This window comes from Acinonyx jubatus, chromosome C1 (genome assembly GCF_027475565.1).
Source record: "Acinonyx jubatus isolate Ajub_Pintada_27869175 chromosome C1, VMU_Ajub_asm_v1.0, whole genome shotgun sequence".
In the NCBI taxonomy this organism is placed as follows: domain Eukaryota; kingdom Metazoa; phylum Chordata; class Mammalia; order Carnivora; family Felidae; genus Acinonyx; species Acinonyx jubatus.
This window is the reverse complement of record NC_069381.1, coordinates 15,049,221-15,075,029: the sequence shown is the minus strand read 5'-3', so window position 1 is coordinate 15,075,029 and position 25,809 is coordinate 15,049,221. Positions and strand designations below refer to the sequence as shown.

Here is a 25,809-nt window from a genome sequence, read left to right as displayed (position 1 = left end):
ACCCAACACAAGGCTCGATCTCACAACAGTGAAATCGTGACCTGAGCCGAAGTCAAGAGTCAGATGTTTAACTGACTGAGCCACCCAGGGGCCCCTAGAATTTCTCCTCTACTAATACAGGTTTTTGAGAACAAGAATATATTTATCAGTTACTTTATGCCTGGCATAGTATCTAACATAGTAGGTGCTTTAATAGATATTTGCTGACTGAGTTTTGGACTCTTTATTTAATCTTAACTTCTGAATTATATTTGTGTGAAATGTTCTTCTTGTTCTTGTCTAGTTTTTCAGAAACGTTGGAATTGGCAGATGACATGGCTATTGATATTCCCCACATTTGGTTGTACCTTGCTGAACTGGTGACCCCCATGTTAAAAGAAGGTGGAATCTCTATGAGAGAACTTATCATGTAAGTTGTACTTGTTTTTGTTTTCATTTTGTGTGTGTGTATATCAAGATAAACTGATGCAAAACTTACCAGCTATCTCTAGCATAGTGCTCTTTCCTTAGTGCCTTTGTAGGCTCTTGGATGCAGCCTGTGACTCTTTAAGACTTCTTATTTCAGGGGATTAAGAAGTACAAACTGCCCATTACAAAATAAAAGTCATGGGGATGAAACGTATAGTGTAAGGAATATAGCCAATGATACTATAATAACTTTGTATGGTGACAGATAACTACACTAATCGTAGTGATCATTTTATAGTATATATAATTGTCACATCACTATGTTGTACACCTGAAACTAATACAATTATACTTCAATGTAAAAAAAAAAAAAAAAAAAAAGGACTTATTTCTGTATAAAAATGTTACATTACACTGTATCTCCATCAGAGAAGTGACGGGGATATGATAACCCTGTGGTCCGTTGAGGTTAGCAGTATTTGTAGATGGGGCTCCAAAATCACATAACTGGGAGGTTATTGCTCCTGGAAGCTTAATGTTAATCTGACTTTTATGTCTGTCCTTGCTCAAATGCCATAAGTTATTTCTACATGATAGCTTGTCAGACTGATACGTACATGCTACATGCTCTGGTTGTAGTAAAGGGACTGCATCTCTGGCATTCCTAGATTTGGACAGGAGTCCGAAGTTGTTTCTACTTTGTATACACTAGTTTTTCCTAAACTCTTCTTTAGAACATCAGTATTTCCCCAAAAATTGTTCATATAGTCCTACCCTATGTACTATTATGTCTCTTTTGTTTGAGGTTCACAAAGTATATTACAACACATTAAAGATTATGAGAATTCTATAGTGAAACCAAACAATAAAAACAAGATTTGGGTGCTTGGCTGGCTCAGTCAGTAGAGTATGCAACTCTTCATCTCACAGTTGTGAGTTCAAGCCCCACGTTGGCTGTAGAGCTTACTTAAAAAAATAAATAATAAATTTAACAAAACCTATTTAGCTTTGTTTAATGCAGCATTCTCTTAATTGTAGAATTCTTTTCTTGAGGAATAATTATTCATATCCTGTGGAACACAGTGTGGGATATACTAGTTTAGACTCTGAAAATAAATGGTCCCTTTCTGTTTCATCTATATTGTAAAGAAAAACTTCCTTTCTTAAAAATATTTCATAACTAAGTTTCACATCTCCCAGTTACCTAAGGTGCTTCTCTCATTTAGGCTTGAAGTGGTGTATATGTAAATAGATTATTAAATGAGACTGATCATTGCATTGCTTCTATCACTGAGGCAGTTAAAGAAAAAGGCAAAACCCGGGAAATCTAAAGTCCCTTTCTTCTCCATGAAGCATAGAGTGAACTTGAAGTCTGAACTACTTCTGCTGAACATTACTTAGAGCATGTCCTGAAGCTTTCTCTTGCCCAATATGATTTAGGTTCAGCACACATTGTTCACCTAGTGTTTTAGAACTGGAAGTTTGGTTCAGAGGTACTTAGTCACTACTCCTATCTTTTACAGAGAATTTAGCAAACCTTTACTTCCTGTTGGAAGAGCTGGGGTCTTACTTTCTGAAATATTGCACCTTCTATGCAAACAAATGGTGAGTATTAAACTGAGTGTTAGACTCAACAGCGTCTTAGGCAAGGCAATGAGTGTAATCTTGAGTTATCTGTGAATAGCTTAGGTACCGCTATGCAAGTATTTCTGTTTTCCTTTTTCCTTTTTGAAAAGAAGAGCGAGGCCTCTGTTTCAACCTAGTTTCTTACAGAGGTGTATTTCTCCTTCTGTTTACTAGTAACTTGGGAAAGAATTATCTAATCTCAACTGGATTTGGTATAATTCTAAATAATCTCAAGATATATTATATTTGTGGCTAGTAATTTTATCTTCTCTTGAAACAAAATGCCTACATTATTTATACTCTTTAATACATTTCAGTGAAAACGCCTTGCTTTCAAAGAAAGGCAAGATTCCTAAAATGATTAATTTTATTAATTTTGGATCTCAAGCTAGGTGATCTGATTAGTAATAGGTGTTAAAAATGTTATACAGGGGTGCCTAGATGGCTTAGTCTGTTAAGCGTCCAACTCTGATCTCAGCTCAGGTCTTGATCTCAGGGTCATGAGTTCACGCTCTGCATTGGGCTCCATGCTGGGCATGGAACCTACTTTTTAAAAAAGGGTGGGGGGGGCGGGTTTCCCTCAGTGGCTCAGTTAGGTTGGGCAACTCTTGATTTTGGCTTGGGTCATGATCTAATGCTTTGTGAAATCGAGCCCCACGTCAGGCTCTGCACTGGCTGCACAGAGCCTGCTTGGGATTCTCTTTCTCCCTCCCTCTCTGCCCCTCACATGTGCGTGTGTGCGCTCACTCTGTCTCTCTCTCTTTCTCAAAATAAATTAATTTTTAAAAAGATTCTATAGGATTGTGAACTGCTGTCTTAAAGTTAAACTTATTTTAGTTTAATAAATACTGTACAATTCTCTGTAAAACTCTGTGCCAGCATCTCAGTGTACAAAGACAACTAAGCCTTCAAAAAATTTATAAACTAGAAAGGAAGACAAGTCTAAACCAAAAGTTTCAAAAGAGTGTATTGATGCCGTATTAGAGGTCTAAGAGGTTTGGGAAAGTGGTGTTAACAACACCTACAGTGATAACATCAAAACAGAACTCATACATGAAAATTTTGGAGTGATTTTTGACGGATTCAAACCGTAGCCAAAGGTATGGGGATGATAGATTTCATTGTTTTGTAGGCATTAGTATAGAAAGTCTCTTGAATGTACAGAAGACCCTTTGTATTTCATCTGTGTAATAGTTATTTGTAGTTACTAAATAGCCTGGTCTCTAGTTCTAGTTGATTATTTGTTATTACTAAAGTTTTTATTGAATCCTAATTTGTACATCCAAAATTCCTTCCTCCTTTCCTAATCTACTTCACATTAGTCCTTATTAAAAACCTAAATTCTTACTAACTTTTATCTGTAGAAACAGAAAAAGCAAATTCTCACTTTTCCTAACCAAATTCTCATAGAGCATAAACTCTGAAGTGAGAGAGCCTGAGTTTTAAATCCTGACTCTGCCAAGTTATCAGCTATGCCTTGGGCAAGTTACTCTATGAAGTAATTAGTAATATTATTCATAGCTGATAGCCACGGCCTCGAAGGCTGAGAGTTCCCTGCATCACTGTGACTTTGTTCAGGGAGTGGACTTGTACCTTCTCATCAGTTTTCCAGCCAACAAGAGCTCTCCTCTGTTGTTTCTTGGGCTCAATGTTGTTCTTCTTGCCCTTGAAATACTTCTCATTCCTGGTTCAGGAGCAGCAACCTCTTTATTCATTCTCCGGTTAGGCAGCGTGATCCTGATCTGTTGTGAAGAGGGATTCCAGTGAGGCTTGATGTATGACTTTAATAGTGGATACATATATATACCACTAGGAAAAGAGACGCTGTTGAATTTATAAACTCTGTGAATTGGACTTGTTTTAGGTGATTATATTCATAAATCCCAAACTGAGCTTGCAATTTCCTAGATTAGTCATCTGACAAAATTAATTTTTGAACCTTAAACAGCTATACTTCAGCCATTCACCGTTACATTTACTACATACATTCAGACATCTTGGTGTGAGGGCCAGGAGTCCTGAGAAACTAACTTTATATCAACAAGGGAAAAGTTTTGATTTTTCAGTCTTTATATTTCTATACTCTTGACTTCAAGCAAGCCTTTTCTCCTAATCCGCCCCCGCCCCCTCCCCGTGCCTGTCCTCCTTCTCCTCCTCCTCTCTTCTTCCTCTTCATCATCATCCTATCTTTATATAAAAGTAAATGGACTGGACTTATCTCTGTTTTAGAGCCATAAGAAAGTGGGAGCCTTATGGAGGGAGGCTGACCTCACCTGGAAGGACTTTTTACCAGAAGGGGAAGATGTACATAATTTTCTCTTGGAGCAGGTAAGTAAGAACAAGGCTTATGCCTTTCTGTTTAATAGTAGTTGGTCTGGTTCATAGAAAAAACGAAGGTAATTTCATTAGTAGTCCAGTTATTAAAATTAGACCAAAATAGGAATTATGGTCAAGATGTCATTTTAAGTCCATGCTTTAGGGCCACTCAACTATTCACTCATTAGATAATAGATAAACAAATAAGATTTAAAGGACTTAGCCACACACAGAGAAAATGAGCTGCCTATCTCCATGAACCAAAAAATGAAATTGACAAATAAAGCGGGGGTAATAGGGCTAAAGCGGCAAGTCTTCTGAGCTCTGGGTCTAAATGCCACTAGAGACACCTAGAAGTTATTTCGGTGAGAAAATGGGGACTAGAATGCCCCTTACAAGGTAGAAAATTGGAGGACAGACATATACTTCATGAAGCCAGGTGGGAACTCCACAGATAGACAAACGATACTCTTGCAGCCAAAACCGTAGCTAGGCTGTCCACTTGGTAACTGGATCCAGAAATCCACAACAAGGCAAAAGGCCCATGGTCAATATAATGTAGTTCTAAATAAGGAATTGTGGAGCATCAGAAAGAGGCAACCATAAAAATACTAGACAAGGAAGAGTGACCGAGAAAGGAAACAGCTCTCTCTCAAAATGATCACAATCTGAAAATTAGTATATTGAGCTGGATAAAGACACACTGTGTTAAGTTAATATGGACATTAGCTTCCTTTTGGTTATCGTCCAGATACACTGGGGAGTGCTTCTGCCAAAAGATAAGAGCCTAGATAAAACATGAGTTATCTTGCATTGCTGAGCTGATAGAAAGTGAAGGCATTTTCTAAGGAAAAAAATGAGTAGGTGAGGGGAAAAGCCATAGATGAAACCTGAACTCTTAGCAATAAGCATACATGAGGGTCTTGTTTGTTTCATTGCCACTGTAAATGCTACCAGAGTTGTTGGAAGAGGTTGAAATGGTCCTAGTTCAGTATTACCCTGGCTCCCAAAAGAAGCAAACAAAAATGCTTTTTGGAGAAAACATGCTCAACTTAGGTCTCTTCATTTTCTACTAATTAACATTATCTAAATATATAGTTAACACTTAAGAGTTCATTTTAGTCTGTGACGAAACAAGTAACCATGAATGAGAGTAAACAGACAAGAAATGGTAGGTTTAGACCCCAAAGACATGAAATAATGGAATTCTTAATCAGAATATAACATAACGCTGTATAAAAAAGAGGAATTCACAAAAATGTGCAAGCAACCAAACACTAGTCAAAATGACTGAGAAAATTTGGAAAGAAGAAGAAAAGAAACTAAGGTAGATTTCTAAGAGATACTATGAGATTTAAAGGATAAAATGAAAAGTCTAACATGTCTAATTGGAATCCCAGAAGGAAAAACAGAGGGAATGGAGAAGAGGCAATATTTGAAGAGATTGTGGGTGAGACTTTTCCCGAACTGATAAAACAGATGAATCTATACAGAAAGCACATGTATACCACAGAGGGTGATTACATTTCAGTGAAACTGCATAACATCAAAAACATAGGAAAGATTTTAAAGTAGCTAGAAAGAAGTACGTCACCTATAGAGAAACAGTAGAATTTGCAGTAGCAACAGTGAAAGCCCGAAATGGTGGAGTAATCTCAAAATGTTGAGAGAATATCAGTTTATTTAGAATAGTCTTTCCAGTGAAACTAACATTTAAGAATGATGGCAACAGTGGCACCTGGGTGGCTTAGTCAGTTAAGTATCCAATTTGATTTTGGCTCAGGTAACGATCTCACAGTTGTGAGATCAAGCCCTGTGTCAGGCTCTGTAGTGAGGCTGGAGCCTGCTTGAGATTCTCTCTCTTCCTCTCTTCTCCCCCAACTCACACATGCTCACTTTCACTCAAAAAAGAGGTAAATAAATTAATAAAAAATAAGAATGAGGGCAACACATATTTAAAGACTTAACAACACATTTCCGAATAACTCATGACTCCACAAAGAAATCATAAAAGGCAGTAAAAAATATTTGACTCATTGATAATGGAAAAACACAACATATCAGTATTTGTGGGATACCACAAAAGCAATACTTGGAATGAAACTGTTAGCACTGAACACCTGAATTTAGAAAAGAAATAAGGTCATAGGTCAGTGATCTCATTTTTGACCTTACGAGATTTATTTTTTTTCATTTTTTTTTTCAACGTTTATTTATTTTTGGGACAGAGAGAGACAGAGCATGAACAGGGGAGGGGCAGAGAGAGAGGGAGACACAGAATCAGAAACAGGCTCCAGGCTCTGAGCCATCAGCCCAGAGCCTGACGCGGGGCTCGAACTCACGGACCGCGAGATCGTGACCTGGCTGAAGTCGGACGCTTAACCGACCACGCCACCCAGGCGCCCCTGACCTTACGAAATTTAATAAAGGAAGAGTAAACGAAACTGAAAAGAAAAAGAAAAAGGAGGTAATAAAGATCAGAGTAGAAATCAGTGAAACAAACAATAGAGAACAGTGAGTGAATTCTAAAGCTGGTCCTCTGAGAAAAGAAAATTGTGAAATCTCTAGCCAGACTAATCAGTGAAAACAAAATTTAAAAAGAAGACATCAGTTACCAGTAGAATGAGAGAGGTGATGTTGTAATGTTTCTAAACATAATAATGGATACGAGGGATTTATGAATAATTTTTATGCCAATAAGTACGTCAACTTAATTGAAATGAACAAACTTCCTGGGAGGTACAAATCACCAGAGCTGACTTGAGAGTAGATAACCCGGAGTATCTGATACACTGAAGTAGTTAAAAACATTGCCACAAAGAAAACTCCAGGCCCTGATGTTTCTACTATTGAATTCTACCAAACATCTAAAGAAGAAATAATACCAGTTCTGCAAAGAATTCTTCCAGAAAACTGAAGAGGAGAGATTACTTGCCAATTCATGGCCTATGAGGCCAGCGTTACTCTAATAGCAAAACCAAAGACATTTCAAGAAAAAAAACTATAATAGGCCAACTATTCCTAATAAATGCAAAGAAAAGTTTTTCAACAAAATTTTCACACATTAAATCCAACACTATATTAAAAGATTAATCACAACCAAGTAGCACTTATCACAGGAATATAATGTTGTAAGATTCATAAGTCAGTGTATGGATGTAGAGAGGATGAAGAAATAAGCAGCTCCAGAATTCCTCCCTCCACTGAAACAACCATTGAGCTGGCAAGATGTGTTAGAATCAACTATCTTGGAATTGTGGAGTTGAGTCAACTGTGCAGTACCAACACCAGAGGAATGCTTGATGAAAAAGAATCTTGCAAATTTCAGTAACTTGGGTATTTTGCATAGAAGCTATTAGCACCTAGACCTGTGGCAGACAGTTGGGGAGATGGTGGCACTCCCTTTCTGGTGCCAGGTTGAGAAATCAAGACCTTATCCTCAAAAGATTGGTGCCATGCCTTTAAAAAAACAATTTTTTTTTTTTATGTCTTTCTTCTATTTTTGAGAAAGAGAGATAGAGTGCGAGTGGGGCGAGGGGCAGAGAGAGAAGGAGACATAGAATCTGAAGCAGGCTCCGGGCTCTTGAGCTGTCAGCAGAGAGCCCGATGCAGGGCTGAAAACTCACGGATGGTGAGATCATGACCTGAGCCAAAGTCGGACACCCAACCGACTGAGCCACCCAGGTGCCCCAGTGCTGTGCCTTTTAATCTGCTTGGCAATTTACTGAAGGTTTAGTGCAGGGCCTGTCCATTGTTTTAACTACTCAGGCCAAAGTGGTTTCCTGAATGGTGTCTGTCAAGGAATTCAGAGAAATGGAATGTGTTCGCGTGCGTGTGTGTGTGTATACGCACGCACGCATGCAGTCCCATCCATCCCACCCCTCTCTTTTCTCTTTGGATCCAGACTTTCACTGAAATTTCTACAAGGTCACTGGCTGTCTGAGGAGAGAACAGATCAGAGAGACTGTAATGACCACACACAAGAAGGAATGCGGTCTTTTTCTAAAATTCACTAAACAAACAGATGTCTGCAACACTGACAATCCCTCACAAAGGGAGAGAATCTGATATCCAGAGTTACACATTACAGTATTCCAGATGTCTAGTTGTCAACAAAAACAATTAGAAAGCATATAAAGAAACAGGAAAATGTGACTCATTCACAAGAAAAAAGAAACTGACAGAAAAAAGTATTCTTGAGGAAGCCCAAACGTTGGACATACCACATGAGAGATTTAAATTAACTGCTTTCTATCTGCTCAAATTGCTGATGGAATCCATGGACAAAGAACTAAAGGAAATCAGGAGAATGATGTATGGTCAAATTGGGACTTTCAAGGGGTAGAAATTATAAAAATGAACCAAATAGAAATTCTATAACTAAAAATTTGTAATGGCTAAAATGAAAAATTCACTAGAGGGGTCCAACAATAGATTTGATGGGGCAGAAGAAAGAATCAGCAAACCTGAATATAGAGCAGTTGAAATTGCTCAGTCAGAAGTCACTGACTTGTCACTAAGTTGCTGCCTTGGAAATCTATCTTTAATTTTTGAAATGAAATTTTTAGCATGATTATATGAAATTATGAGTATCACCAAATTTTTAAAATAAAATCCCCATAGTTTATTTTCTTAAATAAACTTTATAATAATATATAGTGGAAAATTAATTCATTAAGCACATAAAGGAGACTTTTAAAGAAGAAATTGCTCAGTCTGAGGAGCAGAAAGAAAAGGGAATCAGGAATAATGAACAGCACCTGGGGACCTATGGGACAGCATCAAACATAACAACATGAGCATTAGAGAGACTCAGAAGGGAGGAGAGAGAGGAAGGGGCAGAAAAAATACTTGGAGATATAATAGCCAAAAACTTCACGAATTTGATCAAAGATCAAAAGTTACATATCCAGGAATTTCAGTGAACTCCAAACAAGATAATCTCAAATCTCCAAATGAGATATACTCCGAGATATTTTACAGTAAAACTTTTGAAAGACAAAGACCAAAAAAAAAAAAAAAAAAATCTTTACAGCAACGAGAAAGAAGTGACTTGTCATGTACAAAGAATCCTCAGTAAGAGCCAACAGCCAGTTTGTCATCAGAAACCATGGAAGTCAAGGAGCACCTGGGTGGCTCAGTCAGTTAAGCATCCTTGGAGTGTGATTTCTTGGTTTCAGGATTGTGAGTTCAAGCCCCATGGTGGGTGTAGAGATTACTTTAAAAAAAAATTTTTTTGTGTGGTACCTGGGTGGTTCAGTCAGTTAAGTGTCTAGCTCTTGATTTCAGCTCAGGTCGTCTCACAATTTGTGAGATCAAACCCTACATCTGCTCTGTGCTGATAGCACAGAGCTTGCTTGGACTTCTTTCTCTCCCTCTTTCTCTGACTCTCCCCCACTCATATGCTCGCTCTCTCGCGCTCTCTCTCTCTCTCTCTCTCTCTCAAAATAAATAAACATTAAGGGGCACCTGAGTGGCTCAGTTGGTTAAAGTCTAACTCTTGTTTTCGGCTCAGGTCATGTTCTCATGGTATGTGAGTTCAAGCCCTGTGTTGGGCTCTGTGCTTGGGATTCTGTGTCTCCCTCTCTCTCTGCCCCTCTCCCACTCATGCTTTCTCTGTCTTTCAAAAATAAATAAATAAATATTTAAAAAATAAATAAACATTTAAAAATAAAATACTTTAGAAAATAAAATGCTAATAAATGGTAAAGACATAATAGGATGAAAAATTTTTTTAACAATTCAAGGTAGTTTTTTCTTTGTGTATCTGGGGAAGGTATAGGAATATATCAAAGTGTTCAAAGGTATTAGAGAAAAGCTTGTGCTAATAATCTTTAATATTTTAATCTGTGGCTTTTGCATAGTGAAGCTTCATAAAGTAAAGCATAGTTACATATCACATTGCCTTATACCCTTGAGAATTACCAATAATTTTGATTATTTTTTTAACTACCCATCTAAAAATTGAACAATTTTGACATATTTTCTTTTTCAATATATAGTATATATGTACAATCATAATTTTATGTACATGTATCAGAATGGCATAAAAAAAACATCAAATTTTCAAGTGAAGTATTATATTATAATTATTTTAAGTTTTATTTCTTTATTTTGAGAGACAGCCTGAGCAGGGTATGAGGGACATAGGAAGAGAGTGAGTCCCAAGTAAGCTCTGTGCTGTCAGTGTGGAGCCCGATGCAGGGCTCAAACTCACAAACCCTGAGATCATGACCTGAGACGAAATCAAGAGTCGGATGGATGATGTTTAACTGACTGAGCCACCCAGGCGCCCCATAAAATATTATTTTTTAAAAATTGAGGTGAAATTCCTATAACATCCAGTTAGCCATTTTATTTTTTTTTTCCAATTAACCATTTTAAATTGTATAATTCAGTGGCATTTACTGTATTCACAATGTTGTGTGACCACCACCTAAAGTATTCTTACTGCAGAAGAATTGTCAAAAATTTAGTCATCTGAAGGTTGAGAATCCCAATCAGGCTCTGCGCAGAGCCCCGTGCCGGGCTCGATCTCCCCAACTGTGAGATCATGACCTGAGCCGAAATCAAGAGTCGGACGTTTAACCAACTGAGCCACCCAGGCACCCTCAGAAGATTTTTTGTATAATAGCAGTTACATAATTGGAGTTTTTTTATGTTTTTTTTTTTTAATGTTTATTTTTGAGAGAAAGAGAGAGTGCGCATGCAGGTGGGGGAGATACAGAGACAGAGAGAGAGACAGACAGACAGAAGGACAGAATCCAAAGCAGGCTCTAGGCTCTGAGCTCTCAGCTCAGTGCGAGACTGGAACTCACTGACTGCGAGATCATGACCTGAGCCAAAGTCGGACGTTTAACCGACTGATCCACCGAGGTGCCCCAATTAGAGATCTTTTTTAATTCTTTTGTTTGTTTGTTTTTTTTGATTTTTTTATTTTTCTATTAAATGAAGAGATAGCTCTTCCCATAACCCTTTGAGTTGTCTTTCTTTAGATGTGTCCTGTGGTCAGATGGTTTTCAATTCAGGATTAAATTACCTCCTGGAAAATTTGGTATGTCGTGTCAAATAACTCTTCTCAAGTATTTAAGAACAAAGTGAGAGTAGCCTTGGGCTACCAGGAGCTGAGGACGGGAACAGTGAAACCAGTGCTCCTCACAGGGCTGAAGAGCTCTCTGCATGTGTGTAGGGTGCTTCCAGGGGCCCCGGATGCCCGCCGCATGCTGTTAACGGTGTGTGGATGGTCCTCTGAAGGCTGAGGTGAAGGCATTTCTGCACTGGGTTAGACTCGCACAGGCCATGATGTTGTGGTTCATTGAAGTAACTACGTATTTACAGTCATTCTCCATTCCAGAATATTCAGTCCTTTGAAATTGAATGATTTGTGTGGGAAAACGATCTTTCATGCAATACTGATAAAACCCTTTATTTTTTATCTTTTTTTTTTTTTTATGTTTATTTATTTTTGAGAGAGAGAGAGCGAGAGCTTGAGAGGGGAAGGGCCAGAGAGAGAGGGAGACACAGAATCTGAAGCAGGCTCCAGGCCCCGAGCTGTCAGCACAGAGCCCGATGCGGGGCTCGAACTCACAGGCTGCGAGATCATGACCTGAGCCGAAGTCGGATGCTTAACCAACTGAGCCACCCAGGCACCCCAAACCCTTCATTTTTATTGTCCTCCCTACAATACACTGTGTTCAGGAGTTTTACAATGTGGTCTCATTTCTCTTACTTGGATCACAATGGTGTTTGAAGGACATAACCAAAATTAGATTTTTGACAGTTGTTCTGTGGCTGTGCTGATACTAAACCATAGGCTGCAGAAGGAATTAAATTGTAATTTAACTAGTAATCCTGCCCTGCCTTAGAGCTATATCACTGCTAAGAGCAAGACTGAAGCTGAGAATGATTTGGAGGTGGTCATAGCCACAGAGATAATTCTCGGGGTTTTGTTGATTTGTTGTTTTTAAGGAGAATCTGAGATAGACAGTATAAAAAGTTGGAGAAATATTCAAGAAAGATAGTGGAGTAATAATCTTTCAGAACTATAAATAAAAATTGGCTTCTACTGATCATTTTGATCCCATGTAAAATAGAAGATATAGCCCATGACTTTGTTTTCCTCTCAGGGTGTTACTAATACTGACTTATATTAATACATATAACATTTTATGTTTCAGAAGTTGGACTTTATAGAGTCTGACAGTTCCTGTTCCTCTGAAGCACTTTCAAAAAAAGAACTCTCTGCTGAAGAGCTATATAAGCGACTCGAGAAACTCATTATTGAAGACAAAGCAAATGATGAACAGATCTTTGACTGGGTAGAGGTATAGAGATTATGTCATCTTCCCTGATACCTCTGCAAGACAGATTTTTGTGGGATCCCTTTAATTCACATACAGGCTTATCTCACAGATAGTGAGGGTTCCTTCCGTTCCAGACTGAACACAATTAAACGAATAGAGCAATAAAGCGAGTCAAATGAATGTTTTGTTTTCCCAGTGCATGTAAAAGTGATGTTCACACAATACTGTAGTCTGCTAAGTGTGCAATAGCATTATATCTTTTAAAAATGTATATAATACCTTAAAAAGTACTTTATTGCTATACAAATGCTAACCGTCATCTGAGCTTTCAGTGAGTCATAATCGCTGATGACAGGTCATTATAACAAATACAATAATAATAAAAATGTTTGAAATACTGTGAGAGTTACCAAAATGTGACACAGAGACCCGAAGTGAGCAACTACTGTTGGAAAAATGGATGGCACCCTTAGAATTTCTTGATACAGGTTTGCCATCAACCTTCACTTTATAAAAAGTACAGTATCACTGAAGTACAGTAAAGCGAAGCGCAATAAACCAAGTATGCCTGTACCTTCTCTTTCACTTCATAGGAGTATTTAACTTTGATGGAGTTCGGTTTTATTTTTTCATCTATGTGTATTTGAAACTATAAGACTTCTTTTATTCTTAACAAGATTTACAGCCTTTAGGAAGGCAAGTAAAACTATTCAAAACAGAAGCCATTTTTCTGGATCTCATTAGTTTAGGATATACCCTACATTTTACTATTCAAGATATAAGTTTTTTTTCTAAATGTTCTTGCACTTTAAATAATATTTTGGATAAAATCAGTAAACAATATGTAATTATTATGAATTGTGTTGGCTTTCATCTTCATATTAATGCTTCCTTCTGAAAATTTTGAACCTTACTTTGTGGAATCTATTGATCATGTCTCTTTTTAAATCTGGTACTGTATTCCTTTAGTAATTCTTGTTTATATAAGTATATTTTATTTGTACACATTTTCCATGGGATCATATAATAATCCAAGTTGAAAGCCATGGAGGGCTAATGTAGTCCCCTCCCTCTTGTATGAAACCTCTTTTGTAGTCCTTGTAAATGGGTTGTTTCTTTATCCTCTCTCAGACATTGAGAAAAAAATGAAGTTTCTGATAATTTGGGGGTTTTGTTTGTGTTTATAGATTTCTTTTTACTATTTTTAGATTTTTTAAAAATTTTTAATGTTTCTTTTTGAGAGAGAGAAAGAACGTGAGTGGGGGAGGGACAGAGAGAAAGAGGGAGACAGAATCCAAAGCAGGTTCCAGGCTCTGAGCTGTTAGCACAGAGCCCAGCTCAGGGCTCAGACACGAACTGCGAGATCGTCACCTGAGCCAAAGTTGGACACTTAAGCAACTGAGCAACCCAGGTGCCCCTAAATTATTTTTTTAAGTAATCTCTACTCCCAACGTGGGGCTCAAATTAATGGCTCTGAGATCAAGAGTCACATGTTCTTCCAACTGAGCCAACTAGGCACCCCTAGTTTAAAGGGTTTTTTTAATCAGTTTTCCTCCATGTCCCTATAAGATAAATCTATTCTGTCACCCAGCTGGGAATCTTTTAATTAATTGTAATAGTTTATTGTTATATCCCTGTCTCTCTCTCTAGGTTCTTTCATCCTTTCTTGAAATCTTAATATCCACCCCTTCATCTGGTTACCCTTATCCAAACATAGCCTGGATTTTCAATATCCCTCTCACAAGTGACATGTGCAAATTGAGCATGATTGCCAGATGTGCTCCAACATTCAGAGTTAGGCAGTGCTGTTGCCTTTTTTGTTTTGGACTCTTTGCTTTTGGCAGGCTCACCACACTGAACTCAGATTGCTCTTTCAGTCATATAGTACCCATTCTTTTATATTCTACAGTTGAGTCATCTCTCCCATCTGGAGCTTACCGCATTGGTTTTTGAACCAGAATGGGGCTTTTAAAATGTATTGCTGCTTATGTTCATCTTCTTAAATTAGATACAAGTTTTTGTCTGTCAGGACATTTTAGATTCTGACTTGTTCATAAAATTTCCTTGCCATCTTTTTCACTTTGTATCCCCCATGCGTTCATTAGTATGCCAACTTTATCCTCATCCAAGTTAGGGGCAAAATGTGTGAGTGGGGTAGGGCCGGGGACAAAGTAGCATCCTTTTGGGGACAAGATCCCACCCCCAATCCCATGGGTGTCGTTAACCTGTTTATTATTTCACATCATTCTGCTGTCTATTTCACTTTTTCATCATGCCCATGAGGGGACAGTTATCATTAAATAATTTGTCAAATACCTTGCTGAAGTCCAGAGAATGTATGCTTACATCTTTCTGAGCTACCGTATACTAACCAAATCAGAAAAAGATTGCAGGTTGGTTTAGCATCTCTCGTTTTTCATGTACTTACTTCTTTATTCCTCTTGGTGTAACCATCTCTTTCCTCTCTAAGACTTTTAACCCATTGTTGCAGAAGTTAGCATAGAATCGGCATCTGGCCTGGTATGTTATTGACATGCCTTATGTTCAATTTTAGAAATCAAGTTAGTGTTTACATATTTAACATTATTCTCTCTCGCCATGATTTTTCATAGATCACCCTCATTTCAGCCATTTGGTCTTTTATGTTTTCATGGATTGCAAAATGATGCTATTTCCACCTCTTCAATTATGTTGGGCTTCACTTTTTTATATCATTATTCTGCCTATTCTAGACCAACAAGTATTCTCCTTAAAGAGAAGACAAAGGATAAATTTCACTGAATGTAAATTATACTAATAAAGACTTTCAAAAAGGAGGGAGCAAACAAAAATGCAATAGTAGCTGAGCTCACAATACATGAAAAGATTTGTCACTCTGTGTTTGGTACCAGTATTATGTAAATCTGATTTTCCTTAATCTAACCTGGTTAGCAAACCCATCTTTCTTCTTGTTCTTGCCCATTCTCGTTAACATCTTTGCTTAATCTGAAGTGTTTCTGACATTATTCTTCAGGTCTATTCTATTCTTCAATATTAGAATTACAATATTTAGCTTTATTTGGTGGAAGACATATGCAATTTGTTTCTTTTTTTTTATTTTTTACATTTATTTATTTTTGAGAGAGAGAGAGAGAGAGAGAGAGAGAGAGCGCGCACAAGTGGGGGAGGGACAGAGAAAGGAGGAGACACAGAATCCCAAGCAGGCTCCAGGCTCCGGGCTGTCAGCACAGAGCCCATCATGGGGCTCGAACTTACAAACCATGAGATCATGACTTGAGCTGAAGTCAGATGCTTAACCGACTGAGCCACCCAGGTGCCCCGCAGTTTGTTTCTTTATAACAAAACAAAGGCAAATGGTTTGGAAGTGGTATTTATTATCTAATTATATTTACTAATTTGTTAATTTTTTTCAGACTACTTGAAATCTGAGTATTTGGGAATTTCAAACGATACTCAGTACTTGAAATAGCTCTGTCAGCCTGTTTATAAAGTACTGTTGAGCCAACAAGTAATGGTGTGTTTTTATTCTCTCACTTATTCTTCAAAAATGATTGTTCAGACTTTGCAAAGGTAATGTCAGGGCCTAGACCAGTCTGGCTTCAGTCTGAATAAAGTTGTTTTTTTTTTTTTTTTTTAAGAGGTGTAAACCAGTAACCCACTATAACACATAAATCATCAAATCTTTTATATGTGGCATTTGCCCCATCCTGTCCCCATCCTTAGCTGTTAGCAGTGGCACCACATGTTTCTGTTCTCTTGGAAAAGATTGGTAATGAAACCTCTTCCTGTAACACAGCCCTCCATGTACAGAGAGCGGCTGGTGTCCTGCAGAGCTAGCCATCCGACTCGACTCGTTAACCCCTCTCTGCTCTCACGAAGTGATATTCGAAGTTAGGCATTCAACAGAGAACTGCTCGTTAATCTGTGTCAGTTTTACAATTCACAAACATTTAACTGATCTCCCAATATCTTTGAAATTCTTAGCTTTATAACACAGAGGTTTATAATGACACTCTAATTTTTCTTTCCTGGCCAGTCATTTTAAGGCTGACCCTTCCAGTGGAAAATAGTATGCTGTGCTATTAAAAGAAGCTGACACAAGCATTAATTCTTCACAGGCATAAGGAACATAAACTCTGAAAAATGTATGAAATACCTGCCTAGAAAATGTCTCCTTTTGTTTGTTTTCCTTTTGGTACTCATATGGTTTATACAGTGTTTTATAGCAAGAAGATAGGATCTTTTTTTTTTTTCTTTTTTAAGAAGATCTTAAGAGAAATAAACTAAAAACCAAATTTGAGGCCCATTTACTCAACTTATCTCTAAATACATTTTTTCTGCCATCCTTAGAAAAGATGAACAGTTTTCTCACCACCTGAAGGATTCGAGACAATGCTTGAGTTTGATCTCTAGTTCACATTAACATTAAGATAAAAAAGCAATGTTAGCACATCTAAAAATAATTACACTATTCAGAAAAGTCTTTAAAACACACTATGGTGTGGTGTAATGCTCTCAAATTTATATGTTCTGATAGAATTAATCTTAATAGGGATTATTTATTGAGGAAGAAATATGTTTTTAAATGGTTGTAGTTCCAAATGTACATAGTACACAGCACTATATAATTGAATCAGCAAAGTATAGGCAGCAGTGAGCTCCTTGAAAATTAAATGCTGCTACTGAGAACATTTTCGGACAGAACTGGTAGTAGCCCAAGAATTTTCCAATGAATCAGAAGATTAATTTTTACAAGAAGGTTGAATGCGACCCCATCTACCCCTAGTGCCAGATGAAGCCTGGTTTAGGGGGATGTATTTCTCTGATATGCAAGGGTACCTTTAACTATTGCATTTACTTTTGATTTCAGGCTAATTTAGATGAAAGCCAGATGAGTTCACCTACATTCCTTAGAGCTTTAATGACAGCTGTTTGTAAAGCAGCTATTATAGGTAAGTAGCATCTCTGAAGACAGCTCTTAACATCTGAATCCCCAGTATGTTAACTGTTGATGACATGGGTCTGAGTTTATATTGTCTTCAAAGTTTTCCCTGTGCATGAGTACCCTTTCTGTCTACAGTGGCTGACTTTCTCAAGCAGGGAGATGCATAGCTGCTGTGCCTGTAGAGAGCCCAGATCTGAGCAGCTACCATATGCCTTGTATTCTTCAATTCAACAGAAACGGGTGCATGCTGCTTGGGCTGTTTCCTACTCTGTTGTATTTTTCTTTGCCTTTACCTTTCACTTCCAGTATGCAAAGCCTCCTCCATCTTCCATTCAAGAGTTATAATGAATGGGTTGAATATTCTAACCTAATATCAACGAAGGACTAATTGCAACAGAAAAGCTTTTTTATATAAATACATATATGAGAAAAGAAAACACCAGTTGTTTCTTTTGCTTTATGTTGACCTTTATGTCTTATGATAAGACAGTGTCACTGAATGTTAATTACATAGGTAGTTAGGATTACGATTGGTAGAAACCCTACGTATTTCTAGCTGCATATCGTATTTAACAGTATTGAGTGAGATCATCTATCTAGCCTCAGATAGAAATTCACATTTCTTTCACTGCGGTGGGGAAAAAATCCATTAGCTCAAAATTTGTTCAGAATTTCAGGTCTGTCATCATTTTAGAAGATAGCTTCAGAATTATAATTTAAGATTTTCTGTCAGATGAATGTTTTTACAATGTTAGATCTTCAATGAGGTAAATAACAAGCTAATAGAAAGTCTTCATAAAAACATCTTAAGTCATTTCCAGTATCAGTGGAACAGTAGAACTTTGGTGTTTTAAAATCACTGTTGGAAAGTATAAAAGCTGCTTTTAAAAACACAGTTGTGTCCTAGTGCTAACTTAGAAAGGAAATAAAACCTTCTGCTTCTTGGCACTGAGGACACTTTCCTCAGCCTCTTTTTACTGTGCCTTTTCCCTAAAAGACCTAGATTGTATGTGTTGTTTTCCACTGTCACAGTTAGTCCTCACCCTCCTAGAAATAGTAAAATGGTTGTTTTACCCTTCTGAAAAGATTTGCTCTGTCCCTTTAATCCCCTTTTTAATGTTTCTTTTGTAATTTGGAATGTCACAAAATCACTGTCCCTATTTCATTATGATTAAAGATAAAGAATTGGGTGCACTACTTTTTAGGGAGTGCAGCACTTAAAATACATCCCCCCGCCATGTATTTTAATTATTTCAGAAAGAATGTCCCATTTATAATTTCAGAATATCTTAGATTTCAAAATCTTTTCCTTGGACTCCTTTACTTCTACTTTCCTTGTAGTCACATGCCTTATCAACTCAGAAAATTAAAAATGGCTACTTGTTAACTCCTAAATGTAATGCTTAGTTCTTGTATTGCCTCTAGCCGACTGTTCTACCTTCCGAGTGGACACTGCTGTTATCAAGCAGAGAGTGCCGATCTTACTCAAGTACCTAGACTCAGATACGGAGAAGGAACTGCAAGCACTTTATGCACTACAAGCATCAATAGTAAAACTTGATCAACCTGCCAGTAAGCTTATGACCTCTTCTTACAATTCACCTAACCAGTGGGTTAGATTTATCCAGGGCAAGACTTCGGAGATGAACAGTGATTAATGGCAGAATCACTACTAACAAAAACTCACTTAACCAACAACTTTAATAAACCTGAATTTTTGGGTACTTGACTTTTATGAGAAAATCGAAATAAGAAAACTAGTTTATATTAGAAATTTAATCCTTATTCTAGGGCAGGTCTGCTTAAGAATACTTTCTTCAGTGATGGAAATGTGTCTGTACTGAGCAGTATTCACTTAGGCACTTGGATCTGGCTGTTGTGACTAAGGAGCTTAATTTTAAATGTTATTTAATTTAAGTGTAAATAACCCCATGGTTAGTGGCTACCCTGTTAGACAAGGCAGGTCTAGAGCATCTTGGTGTTAGCATACATGCATTACAGTCTTTCACCTTCTTTGACACAGGTCTTAGTAATGAAAAAGGATGATATTTCTTCAGAATCCTCAGACACCCAACAAAGACATTAAGGTGTTCTGGACTAATTTTCACTTTAGGGTTATGATTCTTTGCTAACCAGACACATGAGGTAACCTGAACCACCAAGTCTTAGTGATACTGGTAAAGTAACTGAATTATATTAAATCTTTTTTTTTTTTTTTTTTAAGTTTATTTATTTTGAGAGAGAAAGAGCACAGGGAAAATGCAGAGAGAGAATCCCAGGCAGGTTCTACTCAATGCAGAACCCGATGTGGGGCTTGGTGTCATGAACTGTGAGATCGTGACCTGAGCCAAAATCAAGAGTTGGATGCTTAACAGACTGAGCCACCCAGGAGCCCCTGAATTGTATTAAATCTTGAAAATTAAGTTGACACTTGTGAAAGTATAGAAGTACAGGGCAGTTTTAGAGGTGACATTGAAGTAATTCTTTGGCACTTCCTAAGGTTGGGTTTGTTTTGAGGCTTTCCTTCTTTCCTAGTGCTTAAAATTTTCTGAAGCAAGCTGAGAGGCAGGCAGAAAGATTTGATGCCAAAAAAAAAAAAAAAAAAAGTGAAAAGTGAAGGAAAAGATTGAAACAAATCATCCTCACACTGTAACTGAAGAGACATCATCTAAATCTGAATCAGAGAATTAACTGACTTTGTGTTCTCTTTCTCAAGACCTTGAAGGGTCATTTAACATCATGGCTTCCTTTCTCTGTTCTTACAGGATGAGGACTTGTTAACTTTTCAAGAGGTGAAATTGATGCTGTATGGCCAACCAAATTAAAGTATCTCCCATAATTATCAGCTTTAATCATCGCTGGAGAGATGCGTATTTCTAGATTCACCATTGTAGAATCCTGGCCACTTGTTTCTATTTCCCCATAGACCAACCAGAGTTAAGAGAATGAAAAGTAGTTTCAGTATTAGCTTAATTAATAAAATTACAAAGATAAATCTAAAGAAAAATTTTAGCCTGACTCATTCCAAGCCTAATATTTATTATCAATTATTTATGCCATTGCCTCCCTCCAGTAATATAAATGGAGGCTGATTTTAAATGAATTTAAGAGCCCGTAATGAAGGAATTAAAAATAAAGAATATATAAATCTGCCAACTTCCTCTTCTCTTTTTTTTAATTTTTTTTAACGTTTATTCATTTTTGAGAAACAGAGAAAACAGAGTGTAAGCTGGGGAGGGGCAGAGAGAGAGGGAGACAGAATCCAAAACAGGCTCCAGGCTCTGAGCTGTCAGCACAGAGCCCGACGCGGGGCTCGAACTCACTGACCGTGAGATCATGACCTGAGCCACAGTCGGATGCTTAACTGACTGAGCCACCCAGGCGCCCCAACTTTCTCTCTTTTTCTGAACAATGATATAAGCTAAGTTTCCATTGTGGAAGCAAAACAGGATTACATTTGCCCAGATCGTCTGGGCATTGGAAACAATAGACTTGTTGTTTCTCTGGATAAGATCCAGATGAGGTAGTTTTTACCCATATTTTTCATACAAATTATTACTCTGTCAGTTTGAAAACAACATTAGAAGGGGAAAAGTGCCTTCTGCCTTTTCCTCCCCAAACTGTAAAAATTAATATATTTTTATTGTAAAATTTCAAACAGTGGAGAAATGTATAGAGAAGAGAGTAAAGTTACTTGTTACTCTTATATTTAATTTTTTTTTTTTTAAGATTTTATTTTTAAGTAATCTCTATGCCCAATTTGGGGCCCGAACTTACATCCCTGAGATGAGGAGTTGCATGCTGTACTGACTGAGCCAGCCGGGTGCCCTTGTATTTAATTTTTATAGTATATAGTTTGAGAACTACATAATATCAAACACCTCAGCATTATCAGAAAATAGTTCTAATTGAACAAAATAATAACAGTAAAAATAATTTAGATTGCTTAAATCTTTTTTCCTGTTCTTTAAACAAGTTGTTTTGCTATTACACTATCAGGAGGGAGTAAGATGAATTGTCACTGGGTGCTAGGGGTATTAATGTGCATTCATTCATTCATTCATTCATCCCTTGGAAATACAGTAATTTACTTCACAACTATAGCACCTCCAACACTGATGGTATATTCTTACTTCCTTGCAGATTTGCTACGGATGTTTTTTGATTGCCTATATGATGAGGAGGTGATCTCCGAGGATGCTTTCTACAAGTGGGAAAGCAGCAAGGACCCTGCAGAGCAGAATGGGAAGGGTGTAGCTCTGAAATCTGTCACTGCGTTCTTCACGTGGCTGCGGGAAGCAGAAGAGGAGTCTGAGGATAACTAAAGCTTCAAATACACAAAACGAAACAAAAGAAACAATTTAAGTATTTTTTTAAAAAGTTTCACGTCTTCGCCAATCACAGTGCAGCAAGGCCAATTCTCGCAGAAATCCCCACGTGTGCACGAGTGGGAGAGGGGAAAGAGAAAAAAGGTGATCATGGAGGAAAAAGGTACTGGAAAAAGTAAACTTCAAACCTGAGGGCGGGAGCACTAAAACCAAAATACATGTATTATTTATAGAAAATATTTTCTGTTTTAATCTTTTCTTTTTAAACAAGGACTCATACTTTAAAAAAACACATCTGTTTAGCAAAAAAAAAAAAAAAAAAAAGTTGAGAACTTTTAATTTATTTTAAGGACTGCAAATGCCAGTGTAATTTTTTAATTTGCAGTTTCTGTAAACAACTTGTATAATAGAAAAGCAGAGAAATAAATTTCCCTCCCCTTCAAATGCACCTCACGTTTGTTTTAAAACATAGTAGTTAGTCCAGATTTAAGAAGGTTTGGGGTGAACAAGGTAAGAAAGATTTTTTTTTTTTTTTTTTTTTTTTTGGCATCAAATCTTTCTGCCTGCCTCTCAGCTTGCTTCAGAAAATTTTAAAAAAATCACCATAGTTATCAAAACATACATAACCTTGGAACAGAAGGAAATGCTGTGGACCAGAGAACTCCAAGAATTGTTTAAAAAAATTTAAAAAAAAGTGCTACCCTGGGAAAAGTACTCTTAATACTTTTGAAATCTTTAGAGCAACTTTAAGGCTTGTAAATACATAGAACAAATATTTAAAAAAACAAAAAAACAAAAAGAAATTGACTCAATACTATTTCTTTTCACTTTCAAAATATAAAGAACAAAATAAAGACAAACATTGCAAGTTTAAAAGAAAGTAAAGTGACTTCTCCTTTTGACAGCTGCTGCATGTGTGCCCATCTCTGGGAGGTGCTATTTGTCGTCTAATCCAAATCACTCCTGAGGTTGTATGTGTGGATATGTGCGTGCGTGCGTGCGTGCGTGTGTGTGTGTGTGTGTGTATCTACAGTGGGAAAAGGCAAGCTACTTTGTGGGTAAGGAGGGAACTTGTTCTTGGGCGGGAGAGCCCCTCTGGGAGTCCAGAGGAAGCTTCTTTGCAACATCAGCTAGAAATGCATTCAGGGTGGGAGCAAAGCGAGTCGAAGTAAGTGTTCCGCCCCTGTGCGTATTAGGAGCAGGGAAACTTAATTCACTTCGAAACTACCACTAATTTTAAATCATCAATTACCTCTGATGCTTAAGAAACCCAAAGATGTCTTCTAAAGAATGAAAGAAACCAAAGCTAAATTACGCTTTTTTAAAGTGGGCATGGGATTTCACACCAAACCAGTACCATGTGTGAAAATCACATTATTCCCAACTTCAGCTTCACTCAAGCCATTCTGGTGAGTATAAAACCAACTGTTTCTCCTACAGATACTGGAGCACTGTGTTTTTTTGTTTGCTTTTTCTTCTTTTACGAAGTTACAGTCTGTACAGATGGTTTTCCATTTCAATTATTTGTAGGCCATCACCCTACAAAATGTATTTATGAAGAAAGCCAGGGCTGCTCCCAAATAAACAGTCTTTGTATTTTGTATCTGAATAACCAAAGAGTTCTTCTGGCTTCCATCTCCGAAGAAATATCCACATTAAGAGACTTGGCAAGACTTGAGAAGCACAAAAACAAAATTTTCCATAGCAATAAAATGTTTTTCTTCAGAGTGTAGTTGAACACAATACAGGATCCTGCTACATGACCCCACAGACCCCGTCCCATAGTGGTGGAAAGCTATTCTAGAAAAACTAAGTCCTGGAAATCTTGTGACAAACATGTGACAGCATCTGTCATTAAAAAAATGGGGCCTGAAAAGTTGTTTCAGAGTCTGGCTGTGGGTTCTGCCTGGGATCTCTCAGCTGGAAGAAGTAACCTGATTCTATGATACACTGAATTTTAACAGCTGCCAGAATGAAAATGCAGAGGATTCTGATCCAGGAGTCTCCTGAGAGATGTAGGTTTTTAGGTGTTGGCAGCACTCACAAGGGGATGCAGGGTGGTGGCCGCCTCTTGGAAATCAGTGACTGATATTTGCAGGGCTCTGGCCTTCAGGTCATAGTGAGGGCCTACTCATCAATATTTTATTTATTTATTTTTTTTAAATTATTTTAGAGTATTTGTGCAAGTGGGGGAGAGGGGCGGGGGGAGAGAGAGAGAGAATCTCAAGCATGCTGAGTGTGGAGCCCTATGTGGGGCTCGATCCCATGACCCTGAGATCCTGACCTGAGCTCAAATTGAGTCAGACGCTCAACTGACTCAGCCCCCAGGGGCTTCCTCCCTTTTTAAATCTATTCGTATTTTTTAATTATTTATCATCGGTATTTTAGATGTGGACAAGTTTCAGGAATGGAGGAAAGATAAAACTATTTTTGAAAAAAAATTCAAGCGTTGAAAATGTTTTGTATAATAACAACTGATGTTTGAAATCTCACCTATAACATGAAGTGTGATGAAGACTGAAGAGGCTACAGAATGACCTTTGGGTATCTTACTGCTTTACACGCAGAATTTTACATAGGGGTAGAAGGGTTATTAGCTGACGGTAAAATATGAACAAAGTGGGATTAATTGATCCCTGCTAACATCAACTGAACTGCCAAGTATCATCATGATTCTGACCCTCTTCCTGGTCTTACTGGAAAGCAGCATTTCATGGTTTTTGGTTTAAAAGGTGACGTGGCCAGCAATGACCTGCTTTCACTCCTTCAAGTCACAAAAGCTTTTACCCATTTTAACTCTGAGAACAGGTTCATTAATTTAGGTTTAGTTCATTAGTTCAGGTGTTTTATGCCTGCCAGCAAAAGAACATGATGTTAGTTTTCAAAAAAAACTCATTTTAGACTCTCCCGTAGATGAACAAGCCAGTTCACAGCTGCATCATGAACTTGGCTCATTCAACAAATATTTACTGAGCACCTACTGTGTGCTAAGTGCAGAGGATTCAACAGTAAATAAAACCGTCTCTGCTCTCATGGAGCTCATATTCTTCATGAAGAAAGAGAACTAGAGGGGTGCCTGGGTGGCTCAGTAGGTTAAGCGTCCAACTTCGGCTCAGGTCATGATCTCACGGTTCGTGGGTGTGAGCCCCGCATCAAGCACTATGCTGACAGCTCAGAGCCTGGAGCCTGCTTTGTATTCTGTGTCTCCTCTTTCTGTCCCTCTCCTGCTCACACTCTGTCTCTCTCTCTCTCTCTCAAAAATAAACATTTAAAAAAAGAGAGCTCGAGGTTTACACATGCTACATAAACATCCTATTCTACTAGGAAATGTCTACCCCTCATTACCCTGACAGACCTTTGATTAGTTTTGTCTTATTTTCATATTTCAAAATTCATTCTAGATGAGTTCTGAATTAAATTCAAAAAAATTTTATCTGTTCTAGAGCCACTCTCCAAGGTGTCATTATTCTGGGGGTTTTGACTTATCTTTTTGTTTCAAATGGCTCCGTTCATATCAAAAGGATTCTAAGGTAGAAGATATATAGCCTTAGGCTCTTGGATCGAATTCTGTGTTTCCATTACTCAGATTCTGTTCTCTTAAAAAAAAAAATGTGTAGGGATTCGTATTTTCAATTCTGACCGTACCTTGGCACTCATGAACTCCTATATTCCATTTTGTGGAGAGAAACATTCTGCATTCTTTTTTTTTTCTTTCTTTGTGTTGCTTTTTTCTTATTGAGACATAATTCACATAACTATAAAATTACCCTTTTAGAGTGTAACGTTTTCGTGGTTTTATTATATCCACGCTTGTGCAACCACCATTATCTAGTTTCAGAGCATTTTCATCACGCCAAAAAGAAATCCCATAACCTTTAGCAGT

The 25,809-nt window shown here is 37.5% G+C and overlaps 1 protein-coding gene across 27 annotated transcripts in view; it reads left to right on the top strand.

Moving 5' to 3' along the window:
- EIF4G3 (eukaryotic translation initiation factor 4 gamma 3) overlaps nt 1-22,811 on the top strand; it is a 309,641-nt gene extending 286,830 nt beyond the window's left edge. For all 27 annotated transcript variants that reach the window (XM_053208300.1, XM_027060183.2, XM_053208305.1 and 24 more), the window contains 7 exons: nt 284-409; nt 1,932-2,013; nt 4,264-4,362; nt 12,528-12,674; nt 17,524-17,605; nt 19,024-19,170; nt 21,742-22,811. In XM_053208300.1, the coding sequence (XP_053064275.1) occupies nt 284-409; nt 1,932-2,013; nt 4,264-4,362; nt 12,528-12,674; nt 17,524-17,605; nt 19,024-19,170; nt 21,742-21,923 (865 nt within the window). In that variant the 3' untranslated portion in view covers nt 21,924-22,811. The remainder of the gene's footprint in view (nt 1-283; nt 410-1,931; nt 2,014-4,263; nt 4,363-12,527; nt 12,675-17,523; nt 17,606-19,023; nt 19,171-21,741) is intronic.
- The last annotated feature ends 2,998 nt before the right edge of the window (nt 22,812-25,809 follow it).